We start from the raw sequence: 16606 nt of genomic DNA on the forward strand, positions 1-16606 counted from the left end.
GATTCATCACTCCAGAGAACGTGTTTCCACTGCTCCAGAGTCCAATGGCGGTGAGCTTTACACCATTATGTAGCAACATTTGAAATTGTGTTTTTTACATTGGATAAAAGCAGAGACACAGAGCTACAAAATGGCATATCATACACTGTATTTGAGGAACAATGGGAAAGTAATTATGCTTCAAAAATGTATAAACTTGTAACCTCACTTTTGAGAAAAGGGCCTTTGAATGTTTCAGCATCGTTTACACCCTCTTAAGCTTTAGCCCCACCCATCTCTTTAAGGGCTGATCCGAGCGTTCTGACCTAACAACAGTCTAACAACAAAGCTAACTGGCTAACATTAGCAATTTACTTTTTTTGCCAACGTTTACTGACACCGGCCATATTCATTGCGTGTTGAGCATTCGTAAATTTGTCAGTTATTCTGCGCTCTGGCACACTCAGATGAGAGTGCTCTGAAATCAGAGTAGATAGCCAGAGCAAATTTACCAGCTACGTCGATCAACAGTTGTCGCAGTGACAGTCTATTGAAATGGTTACTTGCATAGTGGAGTCTTTTGTTAAGACATGTAGCTAGCTTGCTAGGTCAACAATGAACCATAATCCCAACTCATGATGTTACTACCCTGTATTAATCTGCAGGTAGCTAACCAACCAGGTTCAATGTTAGCTAGCTAACATTAGTCTATAACTAGCAAAGCAAATGGCTTTGAGATACGAATAATAAGATCATACATGTAATGTAGGCTTGCAAGCCCGCCAGCTAATGTTAGCTAGCTAGCTAACAGTATACTAACTTGAAATGAAAACGACTTTCTGTCATAATTAGTAATGTCTAATATCTGAAAATGTAGCTAACTAGACTGTCTTACCCTTATACATCATGGATGGATGCCTCTCCCTGTCACAATTGCCATGGTTGCCCTTAGTTTGAAGATGTAATCCAGAGACAGTTGTTTTCTCCATCTCCTTAGCTATCATACTCTAATTCCACTGATTTCAAAAGTTGGTCCTTCAGAAAGTGGAGAACAACACTTATGCAGTTCTACTATGCAATACTTTTTAAAAGCCATGTTAGACAGGATTACCTACACATACTGACCAGCTCAAATAGACAGAAGTGTGTTATATTGCAGACCAATCTGAACTCATCTCTCGGCATGTCCAGCCCATTCATTATCTCAGCGAAATCATGGCTAGCCGGAAGATTGCTGTCTTTTTCTGTGGCTAATCCAACTAGGCTTGTAATTTAACCATTTTATTCGTATTTACAGATGGCATACAAGTCTGTTATTAAGGCACATGAAAGTTCACATGTTCCATAAGGCATTTCTGCCAAAAAACGCATTTTGGTTAAAAAGAAAGTGAAGTAGAGACCCGCGACATACGCCTAGTTTCCTGAAACGAGTCACATTTCATGACGCTCCGGACGAACAGTTGTTGTGCTAACGCTGTATTCTGTAGTGAGTGTTGCAACCAAGGACAGACTAAGTTTACACGCTACGCACTTCAGCGCTGGGCGGTCCCATTCTGTGAGCTTGTGTGGCCTACCATTTCGCGGCCATTCTAATGTCAATGTTTGTCTATGGAGATTGTATGGCTGTGTGCTTGATTTTATTCACCTGTTAGCAACAGGTGTGGCTGAAATAGTCTAATCCACTAATTTGAAGGGATGTCCACATACTTTTGTATATACCGTGTATGATCGGTCTATCTATCATGTATTTTGTATGAACAATACATTCTTTATTATTCTAAATGTGTGTGTGTGTATGTGTGTGTGTGTGTGCATTTGTTTGTGTGCATAATGTTTCTGTGAGAGACAATGCACAGTGCTGCATACTGGTATCTGTGTGAGAGAGGGTTAGTGTATGTGTGTATACAGTGTTTGCTGTATATTGACAGCTACAGTAGATGAGTAAGCAAAGTCTATTCTCTGCCTGTGGACACAAGGACGATGTAAAAATAGCTATTTTTCCCCTACACCCTCTCACCCCCTGAATTAGAGAGATTACCTGTGTGCTGACATACTATAATCCCTCTGCGGTCTCTCACACACACACACACACACACACACACACACACACACACACACACACACACACACACACACACACACACACACACACACACACACACACACACACACACACACACACACACACGTGCACGTGCACGCACACACACTCCATAGACAAACATTGGGGCAGCAGGTAGCCTAGTGGTTAGAGCATTGGGCCAGTAACTAAACGGTTGCTGGATTGAATCCCCGAGCTGACGAGGTTAAAATATGTTGTTCTGCCCCTGAACAAAGGCAGTTAACCCGCTGTTCCCCGGTAGGCCGTCATTGTAAATAAGAATTTGTTCTCAACTGACTTGCCTAGTTAAATAAAGATTAAATAAATAAAAAAGACATAAAAAAACACACGCAGGGCTGATATCATGTTAACACTCTTGATGCCCCTCTCACCTGTCCTCCTTTTGTTGTCCTAATTCATTAATGGCGTAAGCCTGGAGGCAGACATGTACCTGTAGATTCACTAGATCTGACATACATTATGGTGAAGAATGCATCCATGGAGCATAGATCTCCAGAAGTGCTAGATTGTTGGATATGTAACTTGGAAGAACACTATAGAATCAAGATATTATAATGCATAGTTGCAGCCCTCACAAACACTCTGACCATATATTTGATAACTTAGTCTCATAAAAAATGTTCTGAGTTCTTGATCTACCTAAAGTTTATATCGCTTTGGGCAATTTGACGGTAACTGAATTACACTTTGACTCAGATCTTTCACTCTAAAATGTATGTCAAACAAAAACCATTGATTTCAGAGTTTAACAAACCATACAACTCTATGCACAAGGACTACTTTGAGCAGCCCCCCCCCCCCCCAGCTTGAAAGAGCGATTGTCCATTCATCAGAATGAAGTGCACAGAAGTTGGGGGAGGGGTGTGTCTGATTGCGTGGCCAGACAAGTGAAGAAGCAGTGGAGAGGGAAGGAAGGAAGGAAGGAAGGAAGGAAGGAAGGAAGGAAGGAAGGAAGGAAGGAAGGAAGGAAGGAAGGAAGGAAGGAAGGAAGGAAGGAAGGAAGGAAGGAAGGAAGGAAGGAAGGAAGGAAGGAAGGAAGGAAGGAAGGAATTAGTGTTTCTGGCTGCTTTACACAATGAGTACAATGTGTGTTTACTCTGATTCACTGAGTCACAGGCCAGTTCTCTGGGTCAGAATATTAGGGTTTTACTGATAATAAGGCAGCATGTTTACCTCAATTTGACTTGACTCCAAACACGCATTCACAAACACACACACGCATGCAAGCATACACACACACTCACACACACAATTGTATGAATTGAGCAGATCCTATGGATGGGCAGCGCTTGAAGTATATTTATTCAGCATATAAGAAACGTAGTGAAACCATAACAGGCAAAACTGGCGTTTCAGTTTAGCCTCATAGTATCTAGGGATAAGAGAAAAGGATGAGGATTACGAGAGAGAAAGGAGAGACTCATTCAAAGGTAGGTCAGACATGGGCATGGCCACACACAGCTGACTGGCCTTGTTTTCCCTTGTCACTGTAACTACTGTACCAAACATCTGAATGGAATGGAGCTGATTTGCAAACCACAATTTAGTCAGAGAGATCATTTGGGACATGTAATAAATTGCAATGTACAGCTGTCCATATGGAACATATAAGAGACAAATGTCTTATGTGCATGTGTGTTTGCATTGTGCTTTAGTACAGAGTAGTATTATTATAAACATCATAACATCATAGAGCTTCAATGCCACACAACACTCCTTCTGTGGCCTCCAACTGCTCTTAAATGCAAGTCAAATTCAATGCATGCTCTTCAACCGATCGCTGCCCGCACCCGCCCGCCGGTCTAGCATCACTACTCTGGACGGTTCTGACTTAGAATATGTGGACAACTACAAATACCTAGATGTCTGGTTAGAATGTAAACTCTCCTTCCAGACTCACATCAAGCATCTCCAATCCAAAATTAAATCTAGAAACGGCTTCCTATTTCGCAACAAAGCATCCTTCACTCATGCTGCCAAACATACCCTCGTAAAACTGACCATCCTACTGATCCTTGACTTCGGCGATGTCATTTACAAAATAGCCTCCTATACTCTACTCAGCAAATCGGATGTAGTCTATCACAGTGCCATCCGTTTTGTCATCAAAGCCCCATATACCACCCACCATTTGCGATCTGTATGCTCTCGTTGGCTGGCCCTCGCTACATATTCGTCGCCAGACCCACTGACTCCAGGTCATCTATAAGTCTTTGCTAAGTAAATCCCTGCCTTATCTCAGTTCACTGGTCACCATAGCAGCACCCACCCGTAGCACGTACTCCAGCAGGTATATTTCACTGGTCACCCCCAAAGCCAAATTCTCCTTTGGTCGCATTTCCTTCCAGTTTTCTGCTGCCAATGACTGGAACAAATTGCAAAAATCACTGAAGCTGAATACCTATATCTCCCTCTCTAACTTTAAGCATCAGCTGTCAGAGCAGCTTACCGATCATTGCACCTGTACATAGCCCATCTGTAAATAGCCCACCCAAATACCTCATCCCCATATTGTTATTCATTTATTTTGCTCCTTTGTACCCCAGTATCTCTCTTTGCACATTCATCTTCTGCACATCTATCACTCCAGTGTTTACTTGCAAAATTGTAATTATTTCACCACTATGGCCTATTTATTTCCTTACCTCCATAATCTTACTAGATTTGCACACACTGTATATAGACTTTTCTATTGTGTTATTGACTGTACGTTTGTTTATCCCATGTGTAACACTGTGTTGTTTGTGTCGCACTGCTTTGCTCTATCTTGGCCAGGTCGCAGTTGTAAATAAGAACTTGTTCTCAACTGGCCTACCTGGTTAAATAAAGGTGAAATAAAAATAAGATTTAAAAAATGGGAAAGTCATTTTCACTGTCAGATAAAGTACATTCATGCACACACGTTCTCCATTTCTGTTGCTGTCTCACACATGCATATTCCATCTATAAATTGCAAATCAGCTCTGCCCCCTTTTCTCTCTCCCTCCCTGCTATCTATGTGGCCCTCTTTATGTCCAGACTAGAATGGTTGGAGACTAAAGCGGTTGCTATGATCCGTTCTCTTCAGAGAACCAGGCACACAGCCTTTATCAGTGGCTGGCCACAGGCTGCAGTTGCTGCTGGGAGTTGGTGATCAGAGAGGGGCTGGATGTAGGGTGCAGGTCTGGTTGACTGGTGATAAACTGCCTGCCTGCTCACCCCAAACAAACTACTGTTCCAAGCAGATTAGGAGGCAGACACGGAGAGAAAGTGAAACAGAAAAGGAGAGAGGAAAGGATAGTGTTGTGTGTGTAGCTGCAACTAATTTGTTTGTTGTTGTTAAAGTAAAGCTGATCTTGGACCAGTGCCTAAAGGTAAGTAGGCATGTGGACGATAGCAGTTATAATGTGTACCATTGTAGGGAGTTGTAGTGCAGTGTTGGAGGTGCATTAACATGTTCAGTGGTGGAAGTAAATAACTTTTACTTAAGTATATTTTTGGGCTATCTGTACTTTACATTATGTAAGCGGACCAAGTACATTGAGGTTTCTCTAAAGCGGAAAGGTGGAATAAACAAGTCAGGTAGAGGTAATTGTTCATTAATTAATTCTTAATTGAACAAAGTTCTCTTGAGGTATTTCTTTCTTCTTAAACACTACAACACAATCAAGGATTATCTCCCAAGGAAAACATACATCTTCTTTACAAGAATAAGGAACATAAGGACAGTATCTTTAAACTATAACACAAATCGTGGGTGTGTCACCGCCTTAACGATCCGTCCGTGGAGAGGTCCCTTCGGGTGGTGGTCCGGATCGAGGTAGTTTGTCCCCTTCATCTCCCTTCTGAAAGGTACGTCCTCTCCCTTGAAGAAGCAAACACTCTTTTCCTTCTCCCCCCTCTGCCAGTTCCCTACTCTCTCTTGTAGGGGGAAGAGAATAGCTCATTAGTACCATCAGCTGTGCTTAATTGCCTCGGATCACCTTGACTCACATGCCGGGCTGGGCTACTGTCAGTGGGAGCAGCCTGCCCTCTGGTGGTCCTTCCAGATACCTCCCCCTTCAGGACCGGACTGGAGGGTCGGGCACCAGACGCACCATCTTGGTCGCGCGTCTGCATTCCCATCTGGCTATTCTGTTGTTATTGTTTCTCTTGCTGGCCATCCACGCGAGGGGAGCATGGTCAGTAACGAGGGCAAACCTACGCCCGAGTAAGTAGTACCGGAGATAATCGAGGGCTCACTTAATGGCTAGGCCTCTTTCTCTACGGTAACATATCTCTGTTCCTGATCACTGAGCTTCCAACTTATAAAGAGATAGGCCTCTCTGCTTCGCCTTCACCCTGAGCTAAGACTGCGCCGAGCCCCGTATCTGAGGCGTCTACTTGCACAATGAACTCTTGGGTGAAGTCAGGAGCATGCGGGACGGGCTCAGAGCACAGGCTATCTTTTAGCAACTGGAAGACATCTTCCGTCTCGTCCTTCCACACTAACCGGTTTGGCAGGTTTTTCTTGGTGAGGTTTGTGAGGGGGTTGGCAATGGTTGCATATCTTGGGATGAAACGGCGATAATATCCCGTTATCCCCAAGAATGCCCAGACGTCCCGCTTTGTCTGGGGCCGAGGTCAGTCCCGAATGGCCTGTGGGTGTATTTTTCAGTTCCCCACAGTGTATCCCAGGTATTCCTCTTCAGACAGACCCAGGCAGTGTTTTTTGGGGATTGGCAGTCAGCCCTGTATCCTCCAAGCTCACGAGCACTGCCCGTAGTCGCAGGAGGTTGCTAATCCCAGTCCTCGCTGTGGATGACCACATCGTCTATGTACGCCGCCATGTACTATTGATGGGGTTGTAGAATGGCATCCATGAGGCGTTGGAAAGTTGCTGCAGCCCCATGCGGTCCAAAGGGCATCTTCATACTGAAAAAGCTCCTCTGGTGTGGCGAAGGCAGTCTTTGGACTGTCCTTGGGAGCCACCAGCACTTGCCAATAGCTCTTCATCAAATCCAGGATGGTGATGAACTTGACTTTCCTAAGCGCTCCAGGAGTTTATGCACGTGGGGCATGGGACACGTGCCGAACGTAGAGATGGCGTTGTCTGTATTTCTTCCTCTGCTCCAGAGGACGAGGCCGAGGCTAGGTTTCCTTGTAGGACTATCATCTCAGGCTTGGATTGGTTTTGTTCTTTCTCTGCATTCCTGCCCCCCTGCGGTGGACCGGCTCTTGGAGTGGGATAGGAAGACCTGATCCCCTTTGTCCGTTGCGTAACGTCACCTGCCGAAGCTCCTTATATAGGGGATAGTCTCTCCTGATCAATAATGGAACCTTCAGCTGGGGTACTTTCGCCCTGACTGTACACCTTCCTTTCGGGGTGAGAATGGACAGACTCAGGGTGGGGTAATAGTGGGTGTCTCCATGGATGCAGGAGGCGGCTACTTTGTCTGGCAGCAGTTTTGCTATGGTCACCTGCTCCTCCACTAAAGTAACCATACTTCCCGAGTCGAGAATGGCTACCACGTCTTGTCCTTCTATTCGAGCCGGATTCTCTGGGGCTGGGGCTATTTCTGCTAACCAACAGGGGTAATCCTGCCGTCTCTGACCAGGATGCGCGGGGACGGCCAGCGCTGACTCGGTGGCCATGGACTTGTCCTTTCTGGGACATTGTGGAGCGTAATGGTCCGGAGACGGGCATTTATAGCACCGACCCTGGTGTGTGATTTCTCCCTCTTCCGGAGTGGGTTCGGTCATTTTGGTGGCGGACGTGCCGGGATTAGTCAGGGAACGGGCTTGTCAGAGTCCTTTCGGTCCTCTTTGTCCCCTTTTAACAACTCCCATGTTGACGGCTGAAGACGGGTTAGCTTGGTCCTTCCACTATTTATATTTTCGACTACTTTTACTTCCCTTCCCTTTTCCCTGACATGCAAAAGTACTCGTTACATTTTGAATGCTCATTACATTTTTAATGCTTTTCATGCACCTATCAAGACAACACCCCTGGTCATTCCTACTGCCTCTGATCTGGCAGACTCAATAAACACAAATTATTTGTTTGTAAATTATACATATTGGAGTTTGCCGCTGGCTATCCGTAAATTAAAAACACAAGAAAATCGTACCGTCTGATTTGCTTTGGGCTGAGATCCCGCTAATGGGATCGATATGACAACATCCATTGAAAGTGCAGGGTGCCAAATTCAAAACAACAGAAATCCCATAATTAAAATTCCTCAAAGATACAAGTATTTTACACCATTGTAAAGATACACTTCTTGTTAATCCCACCACAGTGTCCGATTTCAAAAAGGCTTTACGACGAAAGCAAACCAAACAATTATGTTAGGTCAGAGCCAAGTCACAGAAAAACACAGCCATTTTTCCAGCCAAAGAGAGGAGTCACAAAAAGCAGAAATAGAGAGAAAAGTAATCACTAACCTTTGCAACCGCTGTGTCAGATTTCAAAAAAGCTTTACTGAAAAAGCACACCATCCTATAATCTGAGTACAGCGCTCAGAGACCAATACAACCCAAACAGATATCCACCATGTTGTGTAGTCAACAGAAGTCAGAAATGTATAGTTATAAATATTCACTTACCTTTGATGATCTTCATCAGAATGCACTCCCAGGAATCCCAGTGCCACAATGAATGTTTGTTTTGTTCGATAATGTCCATAATTTATGTCCAAATACCTCCTTTTTGTTTGCATGTTTAGCCCGGTAATCCAAATTCATGATGCGCGATCACTAGGTCCAGACGAAAAGTAAAAAAGTTCAGTTACAGTCCATAGAAACATGTCAAACGAAGTATAGAATCAATCTTTAGGATGTTTTTTAACATGAATCTTCAATAATGTTCCAATCGGAGAATTCCTTTTGTCTTCAGAAATGCAATGGAACTCAAGCTAACTCTCACGTGAACGCGCGTGGCCAGCTCGTAGCTCTCTGCAGACCTCTGACTCATTCCCCTCTCATTGGCCCCCACTTCACAGTAGAAGCATAAAACAAGGTTCTAAAGACTGTTGGAAGCATTCGGAAGTGCAATTTGACCCCATAGCCACTGTGCATTCGATAGGGAATGAGTTGAAAAACTACAAACCTCAGATTTCCCACTTCCTAGTTCCTATTTTCTCAGGTTTTTGCCTGCCATATGAGTTCTGTTATACTCACAGACATCATTCAAACCGTTTAGAAACTTTGGAGTGTTTTCTATCCAAATCTACTAATAATATGCATATATTAGCAACTGGGCCTGAGTAGCAGATAGTTTACTCTGGGCACCTTATTCATCTAAGCTACTGTCGTGTCTTTGGCTATGCCGGATTAAGTGATATGACATGCTATTCTATAAAATAATTTCTCCGTAATTAAGATGACCTGATTGAGCTAATCATGTAAATGTAATTAACTAGAGTCGGGGCACCACAAAATAATATTTATAGAGCTGTTATCTTCCGAATAAACTCTTAAAGACCTAGTAATATTTTACATAAATAGCAGTCAATATTAATCGTCACCTTAATTCAGTCTCATCTGAAAGTTGTAAATTCTTGGTTATCTTCATGAACCCTGGCTAACAAGTTGAATCAGCAATACAAAATTGCGTTTTATTATTTATTTACTAAATACCTAACTAATCACACAGAATTACACATACACATAATTAATCATAACTTGATTACAAATTATGTCATAAAGGAAAATGTCCCTAGCGGGCAGAACAGATTTGACAGCTTGTTACACAAAAGAAAAGGGTCTGGGTTTGAAGGAAGAAGTTGTGCTATCGTAAATACAGTATCTTATGCATTCTAAATTACCGCCCATTTGGAAAAGGAAAATGCAATAAATATTTACTCTGAGCTGCGCTTCGGTAGGTTGTAGGTCGTGTTGCCAAACCGAGTCCTTTGTCCTTTGAAGAATGTCTCTGGTGGTCAATTGGATACGTTGTAGTAACGTCGTTGTGTGATAGACGGGATACTCTGTCTGTTCCGTCCTAACCCTCGTTTGCAGCTGCTGTTGCTAACTGAATGGCTAGGATGTATCACTTCTGTAGTGAATAAGAGTTCAAAGTTCATACCATTCACAACCAAAGCTCACGCTGATGTTGGCTTCGTTCTGTAATTATTATCTCAACCATTCTGACATCGGACCGTCGTCCTCACATCCTCGGAACAGGAGGTTATATTGTCTTCAAGGCTTTCTATAGGAAGGGAGAACACTGCGTGTTTTGAAAAGTTTTATAACCCATGTCCCTTCACAGGGACGGGCCACTGATTGAGCAGAGCCATAACCTTATGAAAACCCAAATCTCCCATTTGGAAGCTAAAATTACATTTCCTCTCTTCACCAATAATTCTATATTCAAACATTTAAATTGAACAACAATTCCATGTGAATACGATAACTCCGATGTGTAGACTTTCCACTGTAGAGTTTGTCATCTTATCATTGATGAGAATGTCTTAGATGACAACCGAACTGACATCATATTCATTAAGTACCACCGCATATGTTCAATTGGTCGGTTTACCAGAATATAGTTAATTTCCCCCCACCTTCTGATGTTCTCAGAATCTCTATGTTAACCAAGGGGTTTGCAAATGTAACATCAGTAGGGTAGAGAGAGGAAAAATGGGAAAGAGGTATTTATGACTGTCATAAACCTACCCCCAGGCCAACGTCATGACACTACTCAATACTGCCCCCAGCATTCCAATTTGTAAGTCGCTCTGGATAAGAGCGTCTGCTAAATGACTTAAATGTAAATGTAAATAACAAGTTAATAAGGAATTCGAAATTATTTATACTTTTACTTTTGATACTTAAGTATATTTAAAACCAAATACATTTAGACTTTTACTCATTTAGTATTTTATAGGGTTGCTTTCACTTTTTTTATTAAAGTATCTTTAATTTTACTCAAGTGTGACAATTGGGTGCTTTTCCCACCACTGACAGTGTAGAGCCCTCAAACTCAACTCTGGACCTCGAAGCCAGTTCCACTGCATTTTTCCATTGTTCCCCTCTAATTAGGGACTGCTTTAGACCTGGGACACCAGGTGTATCTAATTAAATATTAGGTAGAACAGACAACCAGCAGGCTCTGGACCTCGTAGGGTAAGAGTTGAGTACCCCTGGTGTAGAGACTCTGTACAGAGACTGATTGTCAAGCATGATATGGCTCGTGATTGATTTCTACATGTTGTTTTTGTGGTTTAGAAACGGAACATTATTTTATAGTTTAGCAACTGAACACTGAACAGTCTGTCACCCTTTCTCTCTCTCTCTCTAGGTTGTGAATTAGAGTCAGTATAAGAAAGACAGACGGGTTGTGTAACCCTCAGTTTTATAGTGGAGGGCTTTCCAGACACAGACCAAGTGTGGGGAGTATTTCTACCTCTGTGTACAGTACATTTTATTCATTTAGCAGACACTCTTATCCAGAGCGTCTACAGTTAGTATATTAATCTTAAGATAGCTAAGTGAGACAACCACATACCACATATCACAGCTAGTAAGTACATTTTTTTCTCAATAAAGTTAGTGCTAGCAGGAAAAAACATTGTAAGTTTTTTTTTATTTTAGTTTTTTTTTTTACTGTTTATGTGTTTGTGTCCATGTCAGTCATTCATCTTGCTTGTATACTAACGTGTGTGTTCATGTATGTTTGCTCATGTTCTATCTTAACTCATTATTATGTATATTCGTTGCTGTGTTTATAGATACAGTATTTCCAATTATTAACTTCTGAAATTCTGTTCCCTGAAGTTCCTAGAGCAGTTGTGCGAGTGTATATTATGTATGCATGGTGTGTGTTAAGAGTGTGCTTGTCCTTTCCCAGGTTGGATGTATCACCCAGCAGAGCAGTATTCTGGCCGTAACACCAGGGACTCTTACCCTGCTGGAGGTCCTTCCAGAGGAACATGGGCCCTCGTCAACAGTCGCCCCTGGGGCCCTCCAAATAGGTGAGCTCTCTTCTTGAACCACTGCCTACTGACCCAATCACAACTCTTCTTCTTGTTCTGTAGTCTGTGCTGAGCTAATGGTAACCCTCCTTTCTCTACTGTAGGTTCAATGGAGGAATCAACCAATCTCACCACCTAAACAAGATTTATTCAGACAGGTGAGTGAAACATCTCAATTGTTCAGATCTTACATTGTGTGTAGAAAGTCCACAGTCACCTTAATGTAGTGATTCCTTCTTTCTCTCTGGAACATAGGGGGGGCAGGCCACCCTTCCATGCCCAGGGCAGGGGCCCTCAGCAGGACCAGAGATTAGCACCACGACCCTGGGACCAGAAGGACCAGGCTTATGAGACCCATGGCTGGCACCAGCCCTCCCTACGGTCATTTCACAACCATGGTCGCAACCAAGGGGGCAACCAAGCAGGACCTGAAGAACCCGTCACCAGCTGGGACTCCTACAAAAACCAGCCTACCAGGGTGAGATGGGAAGAGGGCAGCACTCTATAAATAATGTACATAACTCTTTGTATAAACTGGGCGATTCGAGCCCTGAATGCTGATTGGCTGACAGCCGTTGTATATATCAGACCATAAACCACCGGTATGACAAAACATTTATTTTTACTGCTCTAATTAGACTACCGTTCAAAAGTTTGGGGTCACTTCGAAATGTCCTTGTTTTCTATGAAAACATAAATGAAATTAGTTGCAAAATGAATAGGAAATATAGTCAAGACGTTGACAAGGTTATAAATAATGATTTTTAATTTAAATAATAATTGTGTCCTTCAAACTTTGCTTTCATCAAAGAATCCTTCATTTGCAGCAGTTACAGCCTTGCAGACCTTCGGCATTCTAGTTGTCAATTTGTTGAGGTAATCTGATTGTGTCCTTCAAACTTTGCTTTCGTCAAAGAATCTTTCATTTGCAGCAGTTACAGCCTTGCAGACCTTCGGCATTCTAGTTGTCAATTTGTTGAGGTAATCTGAAGAGATTTCACCCCAAGCATCCTGAAGCACTTCCCACAAATTGGATCGGCTTGATGGGCACTTCTTACTTACTGTCATGACGTTGGCCTGGGCGGTATGTTTATGGCAGTCATAAATACCCCTTCCCCCCTTTTTCCTCTCTCTACCCTACTGAGGTTACATTTGCAAACCCCTTGTTGACGTCATTTGTAATCATTTGCAAACCCCTTTATGACGTCATTTGTAATCAAGTTATGATTTAATTATGTGTATGTGTAATTCTGTGTGATTAGTTAGGTATTTAGTAAATAAATAATGTAACCCAATTTTTGTATTGCTGATTCAACTTGTTAGCCAGGGTTCGTGCAGATAACCAAGAATTGACAACTTTCAGATGAAACTGAATTAAGATGACGATTAATATTGACATGCTATTGATGTAAAATATTACTAGGTCTTTAAGAGTTTATTCGGAAGATAACAGCTCTATAAATATTATTTTGTGGTGTCGACTCTCTAGTTAATTACATTTACAGGATTAGCTCAATCAGGTAATATAAAAATATATATTTATAGAATAGCATGTCATATCACTTAATCCGGCATAGCCAAAGACACGACATTACCATACGGTCAAGATGCTCCCACAACAGCTCAATAGGGTTGAGATCCGGTGACTGTGCTGGCCACTCCATTATAGACAGGATAGCAGCTGACTGCTTATTCCCTAAATAGTTATTGCATAGTTTGGCGCTGTGCTTTGGTCATTGTCCTGTTGTAGTAGGAAATTGGCTCCATGTAAGCGCTGTCCACAGGGTATGGCAAGGCGTTGCAAAATGGAGTGATAGCCTTCTTTCTTCAAAATCCCTTTTACCCTGTACAAATCTCCCACTTTACCACCACCAAAGCACCCCCAGACCATCACATTGCCTCCACCATACTTGACAGATGGCGTCTTTTCATTTTTTCTGCATCTCACGAATGTTCTTCTTTGTGATCTGAACACCTCAAACTTAGATTAGTCTGTCCATAACACTTTTTTTCCAGTCTTCCTCTGTCCAGTGTCTGTGTTCTTTTGACCATCTTAATCTTTTATTTATATTGGCCAATCTGAGATAGGGCTTTTTCTTTGCAACTCTGCCTAGAAGGCCAGCATCCCGGAGTCCTTTCTTCACTGTTGATGTTGAGACTGGTGTTTTGCGGGTACTATTTAATGAAGCTGCCAGTTGAGGACTTGTGAGGCATCTGTTTCACAAACTAGACACTCTAATGTACTTGTCCTCTTGCTCAGTTGTGCACCGGGGCCTCCCAGTCCTCTTTCTATTCTGGTTAGAGCCAGTTTGAGCTGTTCTGTGAAGGGAGTAGTACACAGCATTGTACGAGCTCTTCAGTTTCTTGGCAATTTCTCACATGGAGTAGCCTTCTTTTCTCAGAACTTGAATAGACTGACGAGTTTCAGAAGAAAGTTCTTTGTTTCTGACCATTTTGAGCATGGAATCGAACCCACAAATTATAATGTTCCAGATACTCAACTAGTCTAAAGAAGGCTAGTTGTATTGCTTCTTTAATCAGAATACAATTTTCAGCTGTACATATTTGCAAAAGGGTTTTCTAATGATCAATTCGCCTTTTAAAATGATACGTTTGAATTAGCTAACACAACGTGCCATTGGAACACAGGAGTGATGGTTGCTGATAATGGGCCTCTGTACGTCTATGTAGATATTCCATTAAAAAATCAGCCGTTTCCAGCTACAATAGTAATTTACAACATTAACCATGTCTACACTGTATTTCTGATCATTTTGATTTTATTTTAAGTGACCCCAAACTTTTGAACGGTAGTGTACGTTGGTAACCAGTTTATAATAGCAATAAGGCACCTCAGGGGTTTGTGGTATATGGCCAATAAACCACGGCTAAGGGCTGTATCCAGGCACTGTTCATTGCGTCATGCATAAGAACAGCCCTTATCCATGGCACATTGGCCATATACCACACCCCCTCGTGCCTTATTGCTTAAATATATGACATCCTTTTTATGATTGATAGCATTACTTTAATAATGATAATTGTCTCTCCCAGTATGGGGGTCCCCACCAGCACCATCTGCCCAGAGACCCCCCCAGAGACCTGGGCTCCCCAGCTGAGAGGTGGGCACCTTCAGATCGCTCCAGGGCCTTCCCGGGCAGGATGATGGACCAGGAACTAGGACCATGGAAGCGCCCAGCCTCCCACCATCACAACTACCACCGTGACCAACTTCCACACCGCTCCCCACCCTCACAGCATCCCCCCCCTCCCAGGGAAGACTGCCCTGCCAAAAGGAGCAGGAGCTCTTGTCCTGAGCAGGTTAGTCACCACCTATTCTCTGTTAACCCAGAAGTAAAATCTTCCATAATATGTTAATTTGGTCAGCTGTGTAATTAACTTCTTGGTCTATACGTATTAGAAATCAAGAGTTCTGGGCCACCCGAGTAGCGCAGTGGTCTATGGCCGAACCCGGGCTGTATCACAACCGGCAGTGATCGGGAGTCCCATAGGGCGGCGCACAATTGGCCCAGAGTCATCCGAGTTTGTTAGGGGGGCTTTACTTGGTTCATCGTGCTCTAGCGACTCCTTGTGTTGGGCTGGGCACATGCAGGCTGAACTCGGTCGTCAGTTGAACGGTCTTTCCTCCGACACATTGGTGTGGCTGGCTTCTGAGTTAAGCGGGCGGACGCATGACTCAACTTTCGCCTCCTGAGCCCGATGAGACAAGATCGACATTTGGGAAGAAAAGGGGGTAGAATACAAAAATAAACTAAATCGAAGTCTCCCCCCTCGCAAAAGGATCCATGTGGGTACTCGTGCAAAGCACTCGAAGTGCAGCAGTTTAATAAGCACTGCCTTGGCCCAACCTGATACGTCCATATAACCAGTAGTAAAAACCCAAAGACCGAAATGACTGCAGCTTGTTATCTCACGCATCCCATTGAGTCTCGGCAGATTCTTCAGTCTACACACAGAATCTGCCCAGGGGAGATTAGTCGCCACCTGAACTAGTGATCATGACATTACACCTCTTCCTTGGCCATTCTCCCTGTGCCTGTGTTTTCCAGGAGTGGAAGGTCCCCCACCACAGCTAGTTCTGCTATTAGTGCTTGACAAATACGTTTTCTCTGACCTGATCTAGGATCAGATGGCTCTACTGCTAATATATGTGTTGATGCATGCCAGCAAAGCCACTACACATCGCAATACTAAACAATACATTAATTGCACTACAACGGTGACAAGCGGTACCCACAAACTGTTAAGGCCTACATAAATCTGTCCCAACAGCAGAGCTTTCTTTTCAGCCCCATGAAGTGAATCCTTACCACCGCTACACCTGGCTATCAGCGGAGCCTTGTCTGGCAGCGTAACAGTTAATTCAGCCTTGTTTACTGCCTTTTTTAAAAACATAGCTGATATGGCTGACTATATCTCCATGGCATATTACATCATTTATGCAGCAGAATATAAGACATTTCTGGACTCACTTTGTTGTGCGTACTTCATTGGCAAATTTTGTCATAAGAGAAAGATTTACAATTCCAAGTTGGATGACCGTTAAAAA

The 16606-nt window shown here is 43.0% G+C and overlaps 1 protein-coding gene across 1 annotated transcript in view; it reads left to right on the forward strand.

The window, feature by feature from the left end:
- LOC124006717 (extensin-like) overlaps positions 1 to 16606 on the forward strand; it is an 18885-nt gene continuing 2279 nt past the window's right edge. The window contains exons 1-5 of the mRNA XM_046316831.1: positions 1 to 50; positions 11913 to 12036; positions 12141 to 12194; positions 12292 to 12514; positions 15091 to 15357. Coding sequence (XP_046172787.1) covers positions 11918 to 12036; positions 12141 to 12194; positions 12292 to 12514; positions 15091 to 15357 — 663 coding nt within the window. The 5' untranslated portion in view covers positions 1 to 50; positions 11913 to 11917. The remainder of the gene's footprint in view (positions 51 to 11912; positions 12037 to 12140; positions 12195 to 12291; positions 12515 to 15090; positions 15358 to 16606) is intronic.

This window comes from Oncorhynchus gorbuscha, linkage group LG20 (genome assembly GCF_021184085.1).
Source record: "Oncorhynchus gorbuscha isolate QuinsamMale2020 ecotype Even-year linkage group LG20, OgorEven_v1.0, whole genome shotgun sequence".
NCBI classification, from domain to species: domain Eukaryota; kingdom Metazoa; phylum Chordata; class Actinopteri; order Salmoniformes; family Salmonidae; genus Oncorhynchus; species Oncorhynchus gorbuscha.